General features: G+C 41.9%; 1 protein-coding gene across 2 annotated transcripts in view; it reads left to right on the forward strand.

The window, feature by feature from the left end:
- The window catches only part of il1rapl2 (interleukin 1 receptor accessory protein-like 2), a 516,058-nt gene that overhangs the window by 422,547 nt on the left and 72,381 nt on the right, over positions 1-21,130 (forward strand). For both annotated transcript variants that reach the window (XM_075480861.1, XM_075480862.1), the window contains exon 7: positions 19,192-19,266. In XM_075480861.1, the coding sequence (XP_075336976.1) occupies positions 19,192-19,266 (75 nt within the window). The remainder of the gene's footprint in view (positions 1-19,191; positions 19,267-21,130) is intronic.

Here is a 21,130-nt window from a genome sequence, read left to right on the forward strand (position 1 = left end):
AATTGTTGCCTCAACTCAACTCTTTGATGGGCCGGCCCATGAGGGGGATCTTCTGGCACCACACCTTCTGGTCTGCCTGTGTTGTAAAGTGTCCTTGAGCGTTGAGAAAGGCACTTTTTTAAAATTAAATGTATTATTATTATTATTATTGTGCTGGTTCAGGTAGTAGGAGACCCTCGTTCATGGCAATATTGTGCAAATCTGGCATGCCTTCTCTGGGCTATAGAGACACACCCACCTGGCCTTCAGCTCAGTGCGCTCCACAACCACACAGGTGCTTTGATGCGTATTTGTGTGCAGTCTAGTGCTCCGATTATGTTTGGCAGTCCAGCCAAGGCATGAAAGTCCCTCTTAATTTGTACTTATTCGACAGCTGTGTATGGGAATTTGATGTACCATGGGTGATAAACTGATGAGAGTTTTGATGACCAAGGGGAGTGCACGACTCGCCAATCTCCCCCTGAAAGGTTCCCGTGGCCAAAAATCCAAGGGTGGTGAGGACCTGGACATGTGGTGGAATTGGGTTTGATCGGCGTGTTTCTCTCTGGAGTTGTGGCTCTAGCAAGCTGCATATTTGCAGCACCACAGTCCTTGGCAATCTAAATCACGATGTCAGCTATTCGTCTGTCTCCACAAGGATATCTACACGGTCTGAGCCTGACGTGCTAAGGCATCCAAAAGTAGCAAGTCAGCCGCTGGTTACACTTCCCATTGACCTTATTATATACAGAGTCAAATTAACCTTCAATAAGTGTATAGTTTAAGTCAAACAGAATAATGTCAGCATCATTATGAGGTATAATGTGTATATTTATTTATGTTTTCTTCAAAGTAATTAAATGTACAATCCATTAGTCAAGCGAACTTGATTCGAATAACAGCGGACTATTTTACGAAACTCCTACGACAGGTCTGGATCACTGGTAAATTCTGTTCGTACCTGAAAGAAAACTTAGATTACGAAAAAATTGGTGAATGCGCAAATTCTCTTGAATCACTCGTACACAAGACTTAAGAACAAATCTGTGCGTACGAATGGTTGTTGCATGAGGCCCATTGTTCTTCAGATGAGAAATCAAAGCATTTCTATGGTAAATATTTAATAAATGCAAAAAATGTGTATTATATAAGCTGAAGTTCATGTTTAACTGCCCTCACTGCCCATTTCCTAGTAAGGTATAAAATGTAGGAATATTGCTGTTAGGTTTTATGGTATCAGAAAGCCTGCTATGTAGGTTGTTCGACTGTTTTCATTGGATGTACCCCTGATCAAAATATACAATCATGGAATATAATAACTAAAAATTGCCAATGATGACATATGAAATGGCAATTAGAATTAAAGTCGAGATTTGAGCCCATGATTTGTGTGTTTTGATGTAGTGCTTTCTACTGGTGCTAATGTTACTTGACACATGTAATATAATGAGCCTCAGCAGTGCACTGCTGGTGTATTTTCAGCTTTAGGTAGTCAGTTTAAATCTCTATAACTTTTTATTTCAACAGCAACTATCAAGCTTACAGTCACTGACTTAGGTTTTGTGGTGCTCCCATTGGTCTGATAATAGTTGGGTTAAGCCAATGGGGATACTGATGTCCCTATTGGCCGATTATAGGGATAGTTGCTGAAAATAATATAGACTACTGTGGTTAATTTCTTATATTTGGAAACACAGCATGCTATGCATGTGTTTCTTAAAGGAGAATTCCAGCATTTTTACAAACATATCCCATCTTTTGGAGACCAAGGAAAGTTTGCCAAAGGGAAAACCGCGAGAAATTTTCATGCCCGCTGCGCAAAGTTGTCCGATTGCGCTGATTTCCATGAAAGCGGGCTCTATCGGGCAAGCTTTTAACCTTTCCTGAGGCTCTTAACGTGTATCAAAATACTTTTTACCGAATTGGCTGTGGTGTTAGTAGCAATACAATTCAACCCAGGGGCTAACATACCATTAGCTAGCACAGACATTATACATTTTGAGATTTCAAAAACAGCGCACCTTACCTTTCCCAGCTTCCGTGTTCCACAGGCGTGTGCACAAATTAATCGATCGCCGAAGTCATACTATAGTATTCCAAAATTGTCTTTTTGTCCACCAAAAACGACCCTCGGGAACCGAAGTACACATTGCCATGTTTGTTATTGTTTCCTATCGAACAGCTGACTCGTTTCAACACCCATTTTCGCCGTGATGTCATGACGTGTCACATGACAGCTGGAAGGAGCGCACCTTCGCCCATTATTCAGCTGCGGGAGATAAGAACCCTCGGGATTTTATTGGAAGCAATTTAGAGATGGATAGTTCGTCAGATTCTGATGTTGGAATGGAAGAGTTTGACGAGTTTGATGGTCGGGGTTATCTTTTTGAACCAGAATACGCTGATGAAGAGTTGTTGGCACAAGATTCAGCGAGGATGGCTCAAACTGATGATCCAGAAACGGGAGCTGCTGCTAGGTCACGCATTGGGGAGACATGGGGGTGCAGATGTGGACATTGTATTGCACTGACCACAGAGGAAGACAGTACTTTGGAATACTATAGTATGACTTCGGCGATCGATTAATTTGTGCGCACGCCTGTGGAACACGGAAGCTGAGAAAGGTTAGTACGGTGTTTTTGAAATCTCAAAATGTATAATGTCTGTGCTAGCTAATGGTATGTTAGCCCCTGGGTTGAATTGTATTGCTACTAACACCACGGCCAATTCGGTAAAAAGTATTTTGATACACGTTAAGAGCCTCAGGAAAGGTTAAAAGCTTGCCCGATAGAGCCCGCTTTCATGGAAATCAGCGCAATCGGACAACTTTGCGCAGCGGGCATGAAAATTTCTCGCGGTTTTCCCTTTGACCAACTTTCCTTGGTCTCCAACAGATGGGATATGTTTGTAAAAATGCCGGAATTCTCCTTTAAGAAATCAGACTTATTTATAGTTTTTTGCTTAAAGGTAGGGTAGGAGATCCTGGATTTTGAGTCCAGCGAAGCTGCATTTTGAAAATACACAGGTAAAAAGTCCCAACCCTTTTCTTCACTTTTCCCCGGAAGGCACGCCTCTAGAGTACATGAACGAGCACGAAGGTGCACGAGCGCTGTTCTGACAGCAAGCATCGATCGTTGCCGTATTTAGTATATAGTATTTAGTTTATGCTAACTATACGTTTAATAATGCTAGGTGCTAGCCAAGCTGGCTCTAGTTTAGCTTCCTGCCAAGCTTCTGGACGTTCACGGAGCAGGGTACGCGCACAGGGAGAAGGAGGGGGAGGGAGGAGCAGATTGCAGTTTGATAGACGGCATCAGTATCCAATCATTGTGAACGGTCCGTTCACAATGATTGGATACTGTTCTTCCTAGATTGTACGTTCTAGAGACCACTAAAACTTTTCATTTTTGTGTCAAAACTTTTAATTAATTGGTTGCAATGGGGGTGTGAAGAGTATTTCAAGCAATATGTAAAAAAATGTTCCAGAAAAAGATCACCTACCCCGCCTTTAATTCCCAAATCTTATCGAATGACTTGTTGAGCACAGCCTATACTTCTGCTCTACATTCTAGGCCTGAAAGTGAGTGTTTATTGGGTGTGTCTGTCAGAAATTCAGAAGCTGATGAATTCCCACTGCAGTGTCTTAATAGTTATTCCACCTGCTCGATGTGAAACTCAGAGAAAGCACTTTAGTCCACAGATAGCAGAAAGATAATTAGCCAACTCTCCGTGGGTAGTCGGGCACCCTCCAGCCCTCACGTTAGAATTAATATGAGCTCCCATCCATGCTGTTGGTGGGACCAGCGGCGGTTAGGTAAGAGTCCCTTAACTGATTTAAATGAACTAATTAGAATCACTAACTATACACAGTTTCTATCTCTCACACACATACTGAGGTAAAGGCAGCTAAAGGACAAAGTGGTAGTAATGCCAGGCATGCTCCTTCAGCATGTAGTTGGTACAAATTTTCTGTGTCCACATGCTGCTCTCAATTCTTGGGATTCTCTCAATCATCAGTCTTTTTATTTGCATTTTCCTCTTTTCAAAGTTCTCTGCTGTGTCCTTTTGCAGCTGGCCGTGGGGCTGTTTTAGCTCGCAACACTTTGAAAGTGCTCTGAGATCACCATCAATTGTCTTTTTTATTGTCCTCCTCAGAGGAACATTTTACCTTTTTTAAAGAGGCCTCTATTGAGACTCAGCAGCAAGTTTAGACTGCACCTACAGCATTAATGGCATTTCTGTCTGATGAAATTAGGTATTAAATAAGCAGAAACATTCATAGGTGCGATGTTGCTGGCACTTTTCTCTGACTGAGGAAATAGAGTATTCACAGTTGGCATAATTAAGTTGACACATTTCATAAGCTTAGAGTACACGGCCTGAATGAATAAATGGACATGAAAATGGTTTGGATCACATGCTCTGAGAGTTTACATTCGGTGACGGCAAGGGGTTCCAGTTTTTATGTTGAGGGTACCTGGCTTGAATTTAGATTTCTGATATTGATAAATGAGCCCCCTCTTAAAATTGGATTATCCATTATGGCTTTTTTTTTCTCATGAGTTTGGCCCATAGTGGTACTTTTCTCGGGCTTGGAAGGTCTAAAACACCCCAACCACCTCCGGACTAACCGCTAAGTCACATGCACATAGACGCTTTGCCCCTCACGCACCCCCACTACACATTGTTTTCACTCAGGTTTCCCCACCAATTTTTAACTTTCTATTTTCTACTGGGGGGGGGGCAACTGTTAAAAGTTCCTTTTAACAGCTGCCCATCATTTGAGCATCATGCCTTTTTTTTTTTTTAGCAGCCCTCTTATTCTTTGCATAACAGTCTACAAACCACCCCAGTATTCAACTTCTTTTATCAGTGAATTCTCTGAATTCCTATCCATCATTCACACCACCTACAACAGGATTTTAATAACTGGTGATTTTAATCTATATGTTCCTACCTCACACATCGATACTTCTTTGTAAGTATGGATACATGTTCCTCGGGAACCCATGAGACCAAGTGTGGGGTTCCCCAGGGGTCAATTTTAGGTCCAATTCTTTTTATCTTTACATGCTTCCCCTTGGGGATGTCATCAGGAGGCCCGGCATCAGCTTTCATAGTTATGCTGACGATACGCAACTGTACATTGCCGTGTCTCCTGATGACACAGGGCCACTTGATGCCCTTTTTAACTGCATTTTAGTGCAGATTTCCTACAGCTCAACCAGGACAAAACTGAGGTTTTAGTCATTGGTCCTGAAGGCCAGAGTTTTAATTTTATGTTTTAAATACATGTTTTAATTTGACGAGCTGAAAAGCATTTTATCTATTTTGTTCATTTTATACCTTTTTAATCTTATTTTACTGCTTTAGTCTTTCAGTTTTTAGCTCCAGTGTTTCCTCATGGGAGTCTACCACACTGGGAGCTGCTTTTGGTCCACTGACGGGGGTGCTGTCCTGTGGACTGCTCTGGCCCGGGTGGCTGGAGGGCTCTGCAACTTGGTGTGGGGCCTCTTGTCTGCCCAGGTCGGGGCTGTCTCTGTGGCGGCGCTCCTTGTAGTCGTGGGCCAGGAGCCCTCTCGGTGTGGTCGGCCCCCAAGGGTGTTTTTTTCCTTGCCTTAGGACTCAGTGCCCGGCCATGTCTCTGTCTAATGGGTGCAGTGGGTCTGAGCTTGTGTCTGTGTGTGTGTCTGTGTGTGTGTGTGGGTGCGTGTGTGTGCGTGTGTGTGTCTCTGGGTATTTTTGGGGTGGGAAGGTTTATTTGTTTTCTCATTGTTGTTTTTCGCCTTTGTGAGGCACTTTGTGTTGCTTTTTAAGTATGGAAGGTGCCATATGAATAAAATTTGATTTGATTTGATGTGATGTGATGTGATTTAAAATATATGCAATTTACATGATATTAAAGAATCAAGATGGGTTACCTGCTGTTACTGTTTCTATGGTTGATATATATTTAATCTCAATGTGTACACTTTCCTTCATTTGAGCGATTTTAAATGCAAGAAATGCCTCTCAATAGGAATTCATTCAAGTGCAGTTTTATGTATAGCACAAGAGGGAGGGGCAATGAGATGGTAAAAGGTGAAAGGGCTGTACTTGTATCAAGCTTTCTAGTCTACGACTCACACTTTAACACTACAAGCCACATTCACTTATATACTCACACTCATACAGCACATTAGTTAGACGGTGCTTTCCTCGAAGTACTTGCATCCTCGGGATGGATGCAGTGGTAGCTAACGGTGGTTCAGTGTCTTGCCCAAGGACACTTGGTTTCTGCTGTCTTGACCCTTTTCATCTTCGTGCTCTGCATTGTGGTCTTTCTTGGCTGCACTGTTGTAGGTGGGCTGGGTTTCAAAGGTGGAGCTGGGCGGATTGCTGCCAATTGGTTCTTCTTAGGGGCCTCAGGACGTTGTGCCAAAGGGGCGATTGACAACAATACATGCCCAGTAATATTGTTGTAATGTTTTAAATACTTGAACGCAGTTTTTCTAGAGAAGATAATTGCTTTGGATATGGGAGTATCGTCCATTGACTGTTATGGGCTTTCACATGCGCGCGCATACCAACAACCGGTAAGTGACATGCTGTTTATAAAGTTGTTTTGTAACGTCCCCATGCCAGTAATGTAAGAACCATGCATATGGTTTTGATGGTAAGGCTTGTGACATTATTGTCGGATGGTTTATAAAGTGGTGTGACGTTTCTGCAGTGTGCAAGTTGTTGTTTAACGTGGAAGGTTTAGAATTTGCCCCTTGGCCACCACGTATTTGGCTAGCATGACAGGCTGCGCAAACAGCGCAATCTCCGCACAGGGAGTGCCGATTTGCACCAGTCCGTGTCCTACTGTCAGTATTTGACAACCTCTAGCAATGGAATTGCGCATCAAATGCCCCGGAGTTCCCCTTTAAGTGGGAGCATGAAGTTTCAAAGCATTTCTTTATACTTAATCACCTTTGGATAGTTCTCTAAATTAACATTATATTTTGAGATACAACAGTTACAGCTTAGTCAGGACAAATGTAATTTACTTTAACTGGGCCGACGGTTGTCCATTACTGCAGTGATACATTTCTGTGGCTTATCTGTCCTCAATGCTGACCCAAAAGAATTTTAAGACCCAAAGAGACCATTTACAGCATCGAACAGTTGGTTGTACTCACGTCATCGTCACCGAAGGGCATCATCTTCAAGCTGCAAGCTGTATCTGAACAATGTTAAAGTGGCTTTCACAAACTACTGAAATACACGTGTTTCTCTGTACCGGTCTGGTAAGGATTTGACTGCCACGGGTTCCATATTCTGTACATATAGGTGTTCTGTGTGATGTCACAGGGGGCCTCAGCGGATATATTAGAACTTGGAACATTCTGGGGTTCTATTTTTGAACTTAGAGAAAGGGTCATGGAGTAAAGGGATTTTTAAATCAAAACAAATATTACTGAAAAACTGTACACACTTGTTCAGGTTTATAGTTCACACCAGTGAGCAGCTAATAACTATATGATAACATCATTATATGGTGGCCATTCCCCTCTATATTTCACCATCATCTGTTGGAAAACCCATAATAACAGTAGTGGTTCTTTTGACTCCAGGGATTCATTTGATGTTGATACAAACCCTGATAATGAAGTGGATGAATCAGAAAATGGATCCTAAATGGATCTTTGTGGAATTAGAGATGGCAGCCGTTTCATTGGAGACTTCCTCATTCATCAGAAACACAACAGTTCTTCAGTATCAGAAACTCTTTCAACTCCAGAGAACAAGACAAAGGAGACATGGGGAAAAACAACTGGAAGTTAATATTTCAGAAGAAGTTTGGAAAAACTGGGGGTGTGCCAGAGGAAAAATGTAATGGCGGTCTGATAATTACACAATTACAGTGTACAGTGTAAATAAAAATTTCCTTTGTAAAATTTAAAATCAAAAACTGTCATTTTAATTCATAAATAAATACAGGCAATTCAAAATGCACTTAATCTTAAAATGAAGCGTAGAAGAAGTTATCTTCTTCATGGCTGTTCACTGGCTATTCACTATTTAATGAAGCTGCAGCATTTTCAATTCATATACTTTAATATACAGTACATCCGTATCATCAACGTTTGAGTGTCCTTTACCCGACTCTTTTGGTAGCCAACAATAAGCATTCAGGTTGGATATTAGAGCATTCTTCTCAGCAGAACTGGCAGGATTCAAGGAAAAATATGTTGGTTTTCTGGCAAAGATCCAACTTTTCCACATGGTCCTCACATGATACGCCAAATACCAAAGGGTCTTACCCGTAGCTCCGTACCTCCAGTACGCGACCGAGCAGAAGCGCCCACTGATGCTTGCTCCGCACATCTCTGTTGTTCCTCCCGTTCCCGCAACTCCTCGTCTGTATATTCGGGCTCAAACAAGTATGGTTGGCCTTCAAACGCAAATGGCTCGTCTTCGAAAAAATTATGGTCGTCTTCTGCCATATTTGCGTCTCAGCCTCCCTTTGATAACTTGAAGCAGGAGTTGGAACTACCGGTGATGCCTCAAAAAACACTAGCCAGTGAAAGGCTGTGTGGTCCGATGAACTTCTCTGTGCCTCGGTTTGCTTGACGAGGCCTTTGTTATGACACGAATCTTCAACAGATCCCTGGAGCTGTGCGAAGTCCCCTCATGCTTCAAACTCTCCACAATAATCCCGGTCCCCAAGAAACCCACCATCACAGGACTGAACGACTACAGGCCTGTTGCCCTCACATCTGTAGTCATGAAGTCCTTCGAGAGACTGGTGTTGGCGTACCTGAAGGACATTACAGACCCCCTGCTGGACCCCCTGCAGTTCGCCTACCGAGCAAACAGGTCAGCGGATGATGCCGTTAATATGGGACTGCACTACATCCTGCAACACCTCGACTCTGCAGGGACGTACGCCAGGATCCTGTTTGTCGACTTCAGTTCGGCGTTCAACACCATCGTCCCAGCCATCCTCTGCACCAAACTCACCCAGCTCACTGTGCCCTCCTCCACCTGTCAGTGGATTACAAACTTCCTGACTGACAGGAAGCAGCAGGTGAGGCTGAGGAGCATCACATCCAGCACCCGGACCATCAGCACAGGCGCCCCCCAGGGGTGTGTGCTCTCCCCACTGCTCTTCTCCCTTTACACCAACGACTGCACTTCAAGAGACCCGTCTGTTAAACTCCTGAAGTTTGCAGATGACACAACGGTTATCTGCCTCATCCGGGACGGTGACGAGTCTGCATACAGACGGGAGGTTGAACGGCTGGTCTGCTGGTGTGGTCAGAGCAATCTGGAGCTGAACACGCTAAAAACAGTGGAGATGACAGTGGACTTTAGGAGAAGCCCCCCCACTCTGCCACCCATCACCATCACCAACAACGCAGTGTCTGCTGTGAAATCCTTCAGGTTTCTGGGCTCCACAATCTCTCAGGACCTGAAGTGGGAGACCAACACAGTCACTACCATCAAAAAGGTACAGCAGAGGTTGTACTTCCCGCGGCAGCTCAGGAAGCTCAACCTACCTAAGGAGCTGCTGATCCAGTTTTACACCGCCATTGTTCAGTCTGTTCTCTGTTCATCCATCACCGTTTGTTTCGGATCAACCACCAAACAGGAAAAAAACAGACTGGAACGGACAATAACGTCTGCAGAGAAGATTATTGGTGTCAGCCTGCCCTCCATCCAGGATCTGTACCTGTCCAGAGTCAGGAAACGGGCAGGTAACATCTCTGCAGAGCCATCACACCCTGGACACAAACTGTTTAAACTCCTCCCTTCTGCAAGGCGCTACAGAACTCTGTACGCCAAAACAACAAGACACAGTAACAGTTTCTTCCCTCAGGCTGTCTCTGTGTTAAACAGCTAAAACCGGACTTCAGTGTATCATCCTTGCACCATGCACCAATTTGCACTTCTAATCTTGTTCTATGTCTATTTTTTGTACTTGTTGCACTAAAGAGAGTGAGGTGTAACCGGAGTCAAATTCCTCGTGTGTGTCCACATACCTGGCAATAAAAAGCGATTCTGATTCTGATTCTGCCGAGAATGTTCAAAAAAATTATTAAAAGCTTAATTTTGCCATGACATTCATGGTTATGAACAGTGTATGTAAATTTCCAACTGCAATGACTTAATGGGGGCCTGATTGATTATATATCACTTCAGCAGACCTAATGTATAGGCAGTCAATGAAGGAGACATTACGATGAGAAATTCCAACCTTTGCATGTGTGATGTGTAAGCTAAAGCCAGTTAAATTGTTCACCTGGTCCCTGTCGCTTCTGAGCTCATCAACAGTTCTTTTATTCCTCTGCAACTGTCTCCTCGTCCTCCAGAGCTATTCATTTTTAATTTATGACTTTAATCATCAAGCTCAATGTGCAGTGCTAAGGGAGCGCGTTTGTTTCCTCCACCAGGGCATCCCTCCAGTGTGGCACGTTCCTGCAGCAGATGGTATCTGTGATAAGGATGTGCAGTGCATATTATGCATCCTTCACCTCAGTACTTGCACCAGGGTCACATTAAAGCCCATTGATCTCACACAAACTTGCTTTACACAGTGAGTTATGCCCTCAGGCTCCGTCTGTCTCCATAGAATCTTTCTTGCATCAGAAATGTATATTTCATACAAGACCACATTGTCAGAATAACATTACCATAAGTTGGACTTGCATCATCTTTCGCTGTGATTCAACTTTCTTTCTCAGTGAGGCATTTATTCTGCACTCCTGTTGACAATTCACTCATTTGATTTTCTCAGCACATCTTGAACAGCTCCGAGAATGCTGTGTTTAGTTTGGCATGAAACCATTTCTCCAGTACTAACTAAGTTATTCATTCATTACATAGATTTCAAGATATTTTTGGTGGAGTGTTAAAAAGTTAGCTCAGCCGATGCTTGTAAAAAGAGTTGTCGAATGAATATGCGGTGTAAGATTCAACCTTTCAAAGAGTTTCACCAGAGTTTCTGCCATCAAAGTGATGAGTTGACACCATAAAAAGGCAAATTAGGGGAGATTTTGCCAGAAAATAATCAGTCTTAGGGCGTATTCAGACCAGGAAAGTCCGATAGTTCACTTGCTTTGGTCCGAACCTTTTTTTTTAAATTTTGGTGCGGTTTGCTTTCAGACTGTACATTTCAGTAAACGGACCAAAATATGTCAACAAAGCCACGCGCCCTGAAGTCGTTCGGCTATTGGTCAGAATCGACAGGCGCAACACAAAGTGCTAAGTTCAAAAGTGAATGTAGTCATGGACGCTTTCCGTGCCGTTATTGCTTTTAATACAATCAAAACTATATTTTTTTTCAACGTTTTGCTATTTTCACAACTGTGTAATTACTATGCTGCTGTACAAGTAATTTATCAACATATATGATATGTGGGCATCTGCCCAAACGTCCACAAGAGCACGGGTCTCCTCTTCGGCCCACGTTTGTCCCCTACTCATTTTTGGTCTAGAAATATTATTTTCGGTCTTTCGTTAGCTTTACCACAGCCGGTCTAGTAATTAGAAGAACGACGCTCTGTTCTGATACCTAGCAGCAGACAAACGACGGATGCTCCCGAGGTACAAAAAAGCAAAAAGTCTGGGATTAGGTCCGGTTAGAGGCCTGCGCGGGACAGAATTTACAGTCCCGCTCCCGCCCGCTCCCGCATTATGCACTCCCGCTCCCGCCCGCTCCCGCATTATGCACTCCCGCTCCCGCCCGCTCCCGCATTGTGCACTCCCGCTCCCGCCCGCTCCCGCAAAAAGATAGGATTTTTAGTCCCGCTCCCATCCGCACCTGTCATATTTTGTCCCGCTCCCGCCCACAATTCCCGCATGATTCAGACATTCGCGTTACTTCTCACGGACGTTCTTGTCATTGGCTTGAGGAAAGAAACATGATCTTAGCTGCGCACACCACTGTCCGATCCTTCACGTGGGGCACATAGTGCAGGAGCGCATTAGATGGCACATGCAGCTGAGGCTTTACAGCAGTAAGCCTACCCAACATGCCTACCAAAATCTACCGTGAATATTAAGAATAATACATTGTACATATGTTATATGCCACTCCTCACATTTCCATTCTTGGAAGTAAAAGTATATATTTTTAGTTAATATGATTTTAAACACAGCGTGATGGAGCCCCGCCCCCTACTTTGAGTGGATTTGAGCATAAATATCTAAGCCTAGGCTACAGCTCACGTTACATTGATTTAAATGCAAACAAGTGGAATGAAAACAACATGTGTTATTAATTACCCTACCTTTTCTAAACCCAGAATGTTGAAAATGTAACATGTAATCCAATTATTATTTAAGTAGGTTAACCATGCCCTGTCCCTCGTCGTTGTGCAATGCGCATCTCCTGAATAAAAGGAGAGTTGGATCGCGCTTTTGAACTTCTTTTAGTTAGGCTTTATTTCTTCTCAGTTGTTTTCAGCAGCAGGAGATCATTATAGCTTTTATATTAAACACGTTTTTAGTTTGTGGGACTGCAGCATATCACCGCTCCCGCCCGCTCCCGCACTGGGCACTCCCCCTCCCGCCCGCGCCCGCAATGAGCTTTCAAAATGTGTCCTGCGCCGCACTGCTTTGCGTTGGGTCCCGCGGGAGTGCAGGGCTCTAGGTCCGGTCTGCTTTCACACCTCCAAAAGATCCGCACCAGGGTTCGTTTGATCCGGACCGAGTCCGACCTTTCAGCTCGGTCTCGGTCCGCTTGTTTGGTCCGGACCAGAGTTCGGTGGTTTGTATTCAGACCATCCCAAAAGGTCCGAACCAACGAAAATCTGGTCCGTATGGTCATTTGGTCGTTTGGTCCAGACCAAACGAGGTAGGTGTGAATACGTGAATACGTGTGAATGGGTATCAACATAAATATTTCCAACCTCTCTGCTCATTCTCTGCTCAAACATGTTGTAATTCCACAAAAGGTCAACTCGATATGATATACATGAAAGAGAATCTGAATATGTCAGTTACAGTGTATTCAAATACTTTAGTACAGTATAATATTCTTCAGTACTGTGTGTTACATTCACTATTAATTTTAAACATTAATGAAGGAAGTCCAATACTTTACTAAACTCAAAAACATTTTTAGAGGTTAACATAAGATGTTTTCTTTCTAGTGAACATCAGTATTAACACCTCCTGTAGGTTAAGTCCATTTTCTCAAGAGAATTTTATTGTTCTACAATAAATGACATATAGTTTTTAACCTTTCAGACTTAACACATTTTCAACAACTTACACGGCTCTTCTGTGCAATCACACATTTATTTTAAGTTATATTTAGATGCAAAAAAAAAACATCTTAATATTGTTGGAAAATTGTTGGATTTTCTTTCTTTTTTTTAAATATAAACGAGAAAAATCCATCAAGATTAAGTAGTTTGCGTGTCCTCACTAAGGATGGCCAGCATTGGTTTTAAGCATGGGAGTAAATAATTTACCTTGGGGAATGAACTGTGTCACTAAACAGTATAAAATGATCTACTTCCAAGCTTTGATGGAGTTTACAACTGCACCTCTCTATATTAATTCAGCAGGTTGGGTTAATATCGGATGATGTTGGCTAAGTCTGGAAATGTGGTCCCAAACAGCTTTAGTGATAAAAATGTCCTCTGATAACATGGCAGCCTCTCTTTGTACTCTTTGAGATAAAACCAGTGCTGTCAAAGCCCTGCTGCTGCTTCTATTTTAGCCAGCGACTGTTAGAATGTGTGACAAACTCAGCATTAAATGGTTGAAAACAACAGTATGTCAACCTGTGGTGCATCAGCATCGTGAGCCTGGCTGATAAGGAAAAACAGCACTAACAGGCTGAATCATATTACTCTTCTGTTGCATGTAGGGTTGATACATTACAGGGAATTGTTATGAGCCATATTTTAGGATATAGACACATTAACCTTTTGATTGGAGGACTTATTATTTAAGCTGTTACCGATCCATGAGAATAGCAGGATTTACCTCAGCATCTGTCCTTAGGAATCATTATTAATCAACATCGGCAAGTCATAGCAGATGAAGTAAGGCTGTAGGGAGTTAATCAACTTGAATTTATTGCCAGTTAAACCAACTGTCCATTTGCCAGTAAGACCTTATGTCAACATTTTCGTTCAGAAGTTGCAAGGTGTATTTCAAAGATGCCCAGCTGAGCTCTTAACAACTCATCCATCTGTGGAGCGATGTTTTCCTTTACGGGTGTTTGCTCTGTTGCTCATGCATTAAATCAGGGCCAACGTGGTCCTGTCAGCGTCTTCATCCTCCTCAGCTGACTGCACCAGATAAAAATGTTACAATGACAGCTAAAAAATGATTGCGAACAGTTAAATAATCAGCTCTCTAAATCTTCACACATTTACAGTTCCTTAGAGTGAGAAAATCTCAGTGGTCATTTATTTATTTATTTATTTATTTTTCTTAAGTCTGAACCAGGCCCTGTTTTCAACTCCACAGCATACAAATCAAAAGTGACTGTAATAACGGAGGGCCAGAATGCTTTCTCAGCTGAGTGCACTGCTTTCTATCTTTGAGTTACTCACACCGTCACAAAATTTAAAAAATAAATAAATCCCAGCAGAGAGCATTTTTAAAAAAGAAAAATATCTTTACAATGCGGCGTCAAACAGCAGGAATTGTTAACATCATTCTGTTGTTTTGTGCTAAAGTTGTGAGCATTGTTTTAAGTGTTAACCAAGTTCCTGTTGTGCTGGAAAGCGACAGGGTTGTTCCCTGTTGAAAAGCGTACTGTCTTCAGATTTAAAAATGAAACAGAAAGTCACAGTTGGTTTGACGTCCGACCTGGATTCATTCTATCTGTGTGGATAGAACGAGACGGTGTTTGATTTAATCTACTTAGAGCACCCGGTGAGCTGAAATGATCGGATCAGGATGATTCAGATAGCATCAAAGTCTTCTTAAGTCACAGAGAGGATACTCAAATGACTTTCAAATGATCAGAACTTCCTGCACACACATTCCTTCATATCTGATGACATGGGTGCACTCACACTCTGAGGCACCTTGAAGTTCACATAAATGCCAGATTTACATAGTCTGTAATGACTGCCGAGGGAGATGGGGGGCTTAAACAAACTTTGACGATTCTTTGACTGACCTAATGTGCCGGACTGCAATAAACCACAGTGACAGGAAAAGGTCAAATTTGATTTGAAACCTCAAAGTGCAGCTGAGAAAACTTCCCTGAGACAGATGCACTGTGAGTACATAAGCAACGAAGTTCATTGTTTTGTTGTTGTTTGTTTTTTTTTGTCTTTTATTATGTTGAAAATAATGTTTGCTGCTCCGTGTTTTTAGAAAATCACCAGGTTTTTGTTGTCCCTGAACTGTAGCACTCCAAAACGAACCTAACACAACAATGAACGAAGCAATCGTTTTTTTAAATTATTTTGTGAGATGTTATGTTTGCTCTTTTTTCCTGTGTCATTGGTCTGTTTTGTTGTCTTGTAAAAGTTTGTTTTATTTTATGGTTTGTTGTTGTTCTTCAGGCCCACCGTACATATTTGTCGCCCTTCAAAAGGTCACTGTGTCTGTTGTGGAAGTTTGTTAGTTAGTATGGGACATTACTGTAACTTTATTAACATTTGGGATCAAACACCCATCCATCCATCCATCCATCCAGCCATCCATCCTCTTGTCAAAGCAGGCAACAGGATGAGCAGAGATTCATTGGCCTCCTTTCTTCATTGACGTCCTCCAGGTCTTCCTGGGGTATTGCCAGCCTCAGGAATTATACTTTTACTCGAAAATCCTTGGGTAGCTACAGGTCCCATGCTCAGCTGAAGTATTGGAGACATCTAGTATCGAGTAGTATCCTTATTAAGTACCTGACCCAACTCAACTGGCTCCTCTCTACATGGAGGAGCAGCTAGTCTACTCATAGCTTCTTCTGTAATTTCTGAACGTCTCACTGAATTTTAAAGTGTTTAGCTACTATTTGGAGAAAACTTATTTCAGATGCTTCTATTCACAATGTTCCTCTCATCATCTATAGTCATTGCCCAATGTTTGCAACCTTAGGTAGTGTAAGGAGAGAGTGACTGGGAAATTGAGAGACATACCTTATGGTTCTGCTCCCAGGTGCAGTACAGGTATCCCATCACTCCAGAAGCTTCACTCTCACTATGGTCGATTAGTCCTAAACAAGTCCTTGGAGCATTTGAGTTCTTCCACCTGGGATAGAACCTCCTAGTTCACCTGTAGAGAGCAATGTCCTGATGTTCTGACAGAAAACTGTGGTGCCATTTAAGTGCAAGCCGGTGGCAGGCAGGAGGAAGGATGTTGTGCCTGTTTTGGTTTGACTGAAATAATTTTATCTCAACAGAACATGAATCAAAGTACTTGTCAATGGATTTTCACACAAAGCTTTGAGTATTCAATATAGCACCCTCTAAATTGTGAAGATTAACTGGTCTTTGTTGTATTCCAGTATAAACAGGTGTCGGACTGTCAATCAAACTGTAAAGATGTCAAACTATGCTGGACATTCTTGACAATTTTCAGCTATTTCTGTGACGAAAGAAAGGATTTAAAAAGTAATGTTATCATTAGTAGCAGCAGCATTTGTTAGCCTAATGACATTTGAACAAAGTCATTTATCTGACTTCCAGAGAAGTCTAAAGAAAGACGAGGATGAAAGTTGAACAATAGGATAGAATTAACAGTAGATGAAATTGCTGCATGTAACATGAAAGAGGCTATGCATTCAGTCAAACACACAGAGAATAGCAATCCAATGGTTAGCGTTCTATTTTGGATCATTGCTTTGTTTTCCAGCCAGCAACTCTGTTCCAAACAACCAGCTTTTCCATAGCAGTTGTTTTCAGTTTTGATAAATCAAATGTACACACACTCACCGGAAACCGAACAGTGGTTCAGCTTTGAATGTGGGACTTCTATGCTTTAAGGCAGAAAACTAAGTTCTCAGCAGATACAGTATTCTCTTTGCTTTTCTGGCACTTACAATTCCCTCTTTGTATCTTTGTTCATCTCCGTGACAGCATCCTATTCAAACATCTCTCAATCATATAAGGTCCAAACACAGTGGACAAGCAACCCTGCAAAACCTTTCATTTGTCTGGTTTGCCACTAGCAAACAACTCCTTTTAAGAACTAAACACCTGTACTTGTACACGGCCAGTGCCAGTGCCTCCAAGCACACATTCAAACATAGACACAAAAGCTGTCAGCACATCAACAGTGTCCTGCAATTTCCAGCACAAGCAGTCGTGAAAAGTTCAGAGATTCTTACATCTGTGTCTTCAGAAAGCAAAGTGCTGCAAGTGAACACCAACCCCATCATTATCATCTGTTTGCTGCACACCTTTTCATAATCAAATTTATATTCCAGGGATGGACAGAAGCCCCAAACAACGACATGTACAATTTTTCCGTCTCCTCCACAAAGGTTTTGGTTTCCTAGAATTAATGACACATGTCGTCGGTGCTTCCACTTTTGTGCCACCTTGTTCATTTTGCAGCTGGTAGCAGTTACACAATAATGTGTTTCCACACTTATATGGTGTTTTCCTCACCTACACAAATGCACCCAGGCGGGAGAGCTACCTCGTTAGGTCAGAAAATCATGGATTGTGAGGTCCTGAAAGGCTGGAGATTGTGAAACCTGCTCCTAAACAACTTTCACCATTACTACTGCACACTGGATGCTTCCCCATCTTACTTTAAATAACACATAGGGGGAAATGTATATTAAATCAGTCAGTAAGACATTTCCCACTAAATATTATGCTTACACTGTGTGCAGGTAAATTCACCTGTGTGAACCCAGCAGAAGTTAAATATATTTCCACATAAAATAAAAACCTAAATGATTTATTTTTTTCTTTTCTCCTTGAATGGCCAACAAAGATAGTGGAACAATATGCTGAGGAAACGGTGCCAAAGCAAGGAGGAAAGAGAAGGAGGTGGAGTCTTGGAACGGAGGAGAGAACAGGAGAGGAGGAGGCCTAGGTGAAGGGTTGTCTCATTAATCTTAAAAGGGCACAACGGAACCTTCAGAATGCAAATGAAGCCATCAATCTTGTCAGAGAAACAGAGCGATAGAGGTGTTGATGGGGTTATTTAGGAAAGAAGTTGGAAAAGAAAAGAAAAGAAAAGAAAGCCTGAATCATTATAATCATCATGGCAAAAGTCCCAGAAAGGACATTTAGTCCAATAGAGAAAACTATAAAGTTTCCCTAAAAGTCAGACTAATTAAACTGATTTACCTCAGGACCCTGTTTCCACTTACACTTTTTATTGTGGTTATTATCTTTTGACAGATTTGGATTCATGTTTAACAGCAAACAGAAGGAGAATACTGTCTCACCCTTTTTAAAACAAACTGCTTCAGCTCCCTGCAATCAGCATTTTTCATGTTTGCATCCTTTTTCCTCGCTGCAAGAAGACACCTGCACCCAACAAAAAAAAATTCTAAGTTAGTGAATAATGACACAATGCAACCACATGATCTCTGATGTTTAACGAGGGACTGAAGCTGTCAGAATATTTTTCCCTCTGACAGACATGCATTAATATCTCAATTTCTGCCTACATGTCAAAGCTGTCAATCTCAGACACAAGACTCAAAGCATGTGGCTGGACAGCAGAAAAGAATGAGAATACTGAGACAGTGTTGATGATGAGAGGAAAAAGTGCCGGAAAGGAGAGAGCTCAAGTTCTCAGAGTGCCATAAAATGAAACTGAAAGATGCTTCGGGTGTAATCAGTTGGTGTTGCTGGCCATCGGAGTACAAAGGCAGTCATTCAGCTAGCGTGTGTGTCTGTACACAGACAGGAAGACGAAATGAGATGAAACACACAGCGGATTGAGCTGCCTGTGTGGATGAGGCAGTATCTCTGGGTTCTGACAATTGACGAGGTTCACTCTTTTAATATTTGTCTTTGGGAATGCCGGACCTGATAAACCGTGGCGCTCCACAGTGACACTAAAGATATCTGTAAACAACTTTTTTTACCCCACAGGAATGACACCGATGGTTTGGTTTTAAAATAAAAAACAAATTTCTTCTGTTCCTTTGTCTTTTTGAATGATATTAATTTTTAATTTTTTTGGCTTTTGCTTTGTTTTGTGAGCCAGTCCGTACGATGATGATGCACCCATGCAGACCTCACTAGATTGAAACTGTCGCATGCTCCTGATAACGTTTTCATCTCTTTCTTTTACCCTCAGCTCTGCAGACAACTCAGCCTCCCAAGGTCCTTTTTCCCCCAGAGAGACAAGACACGGTGATAGAAGTCACGCCTGGTAAGGATCACCGCCTTCTCCCTTTTTCTTTTTTCTTGGGTAAAAGGGGTAGTCCTCAAGGTCCTCATTTTTACAACTGTGTCTCCGTTCCTGGTGCAGAGTGCAGAGTGCTTCTTGCTACGGTTTTCCTTCGTGTTATGGCACGTCCTGTTGGGACTCAGTTTTTTTCTAACACAACACATCTGATCAGGGATACTTGCAACATTAAAGCATTAATGAGCTCTGAGGCTGGTGTTTTACTTACTTAATTTACTTATTAGTAGATGTGTTTCCACTAATAGTTCAGTGTGCAAAGATGCAATGATTAAAAAATCTGAAAACTTGCTGGAATTGAACTCGGAGTTAATGAGGGAGAAATTTGCAGCAGAAAAATAAAAATAGGTTCAGAAGATTACCATGTCTAGTTATCAAATATAAGAATATTCTAGAACAAATGTTTTGCAGGGTAAATGGTCTTCCCTTGTGTTTTTCAACTGACACATATTGTCTTCTCTTCTTTTATCATCACAAACTTATAAGAGAGAATGCAGGCAGCCGTGTGGACCAGTCATACTTTATAGATGCGCACTAGTTCTGTGTATTCCACAAAACTTTGGAACCCCTCTGTGTTCCACTACAGTTTCAGTTGATTAGAGACTTTCTGTCAATAACAATTCAAAAGGTGGAGCTTGTTCCTTTAGTTTGCTCGTATTGATCTTCGCACTGGGGATTTAACGTGTCTGTTTGTGGCATCATTAAAGCAGCATATATCAGGCCTATGAACTGATATAGATACAATTACACTTATTACTCTATATTAAGCACTGATACTGTAATGATACTGTAATTCCAGCAGCAGCTCCTAATCTCCCTTATACAGTGTACTGGAGGTCAGATGCATGGGATTGTTTGTACTTTCACAACTGAAACTGCGTGGATGCACAATGGCAGAAATGTGCATTGGGCATAAAGGACAGTCATCGTGAAATCGTATGCATGTGGACAAACACGATTTCCAATCCCTTCAATGGATGCAGGCGCTCATCTATTTAATTATTTGCATTTAAAACATTGTTTGCTTCACAACTAAGCAAGCATGATAATGAAAGTAAGAGTACTTCATGATAAACTGAGATGCACATCAGTGAAGTAGCAAGAATGAAATCTCTTTTATTTGATGGTGTGATCAGAGCAAAAAAATAACTACTGAATGGAGAAAATTAAGAGAAGCAATGAACTTTAAAGTCAGAGCAAAAAACTCTGCTGAGGTAAAAAAACAACAACAACAAGAGTTGGTTAAACCATAAAAGAGGAAAGAAATTCTCCAGTTCACACAAAAGGCGGTGTCAAGGCTTAGGGCAGAGAACCCACACCTCCTGACTTATCATCCAGTTCCTGCAAAATGGTTTTGTTTTAGGTCAAATTAAGTTACTTCTTTTTTCACCTTTTCATTCCATCATCACAGGCTGCAGTTGGTCTAATAACGTGTGTGCATGGTCTGAAGAAGCCAGCTTGTGTGGAGGCAAAGGCGTACACATGGTTTTTGTGTGTAGGCATTGGTCATGCATCTGACTTCAGAAGGTTTTCCATTTTGGAGGCCTGCAGCACATGAACAGTCCCTCTCAGGCAAGATTTTAATAAACCGTATATTGAATAAATTGGGTGTATATGTTCTTTGGCAAATAAACAAATTATATTCCATGTGGAGCTGAGCATTAACGCAGGTCTGTGATGGGATGCAGCCATGATCGGACTGGAAACTAAATTTAGCTCAATTTAGTAATTTTTGTCTTGGTTGGCCCCATGTTCTTCTTCTACCTCATGCACTGCTATGTAAAGGAATTAAAACATATAACATATGAAACATATACTTATCCCTTTAATT

Source organism: Odontesthes bonariensis, chromosome 13 (assembly GCF_027942865.1).
Source record: "Odontesthes bonariensis isolate fOdoBon6 chromosome 13, fOdoBon6.hap1, whole genome shotgun sequence".
Classification (NCBI taxonomy): Eukaryota; Metazoa; Chordata; class Actinopteri; order Atheriniformes; family Atherinopsidae; genus Odontesthes; species Odontesthes bonariensis.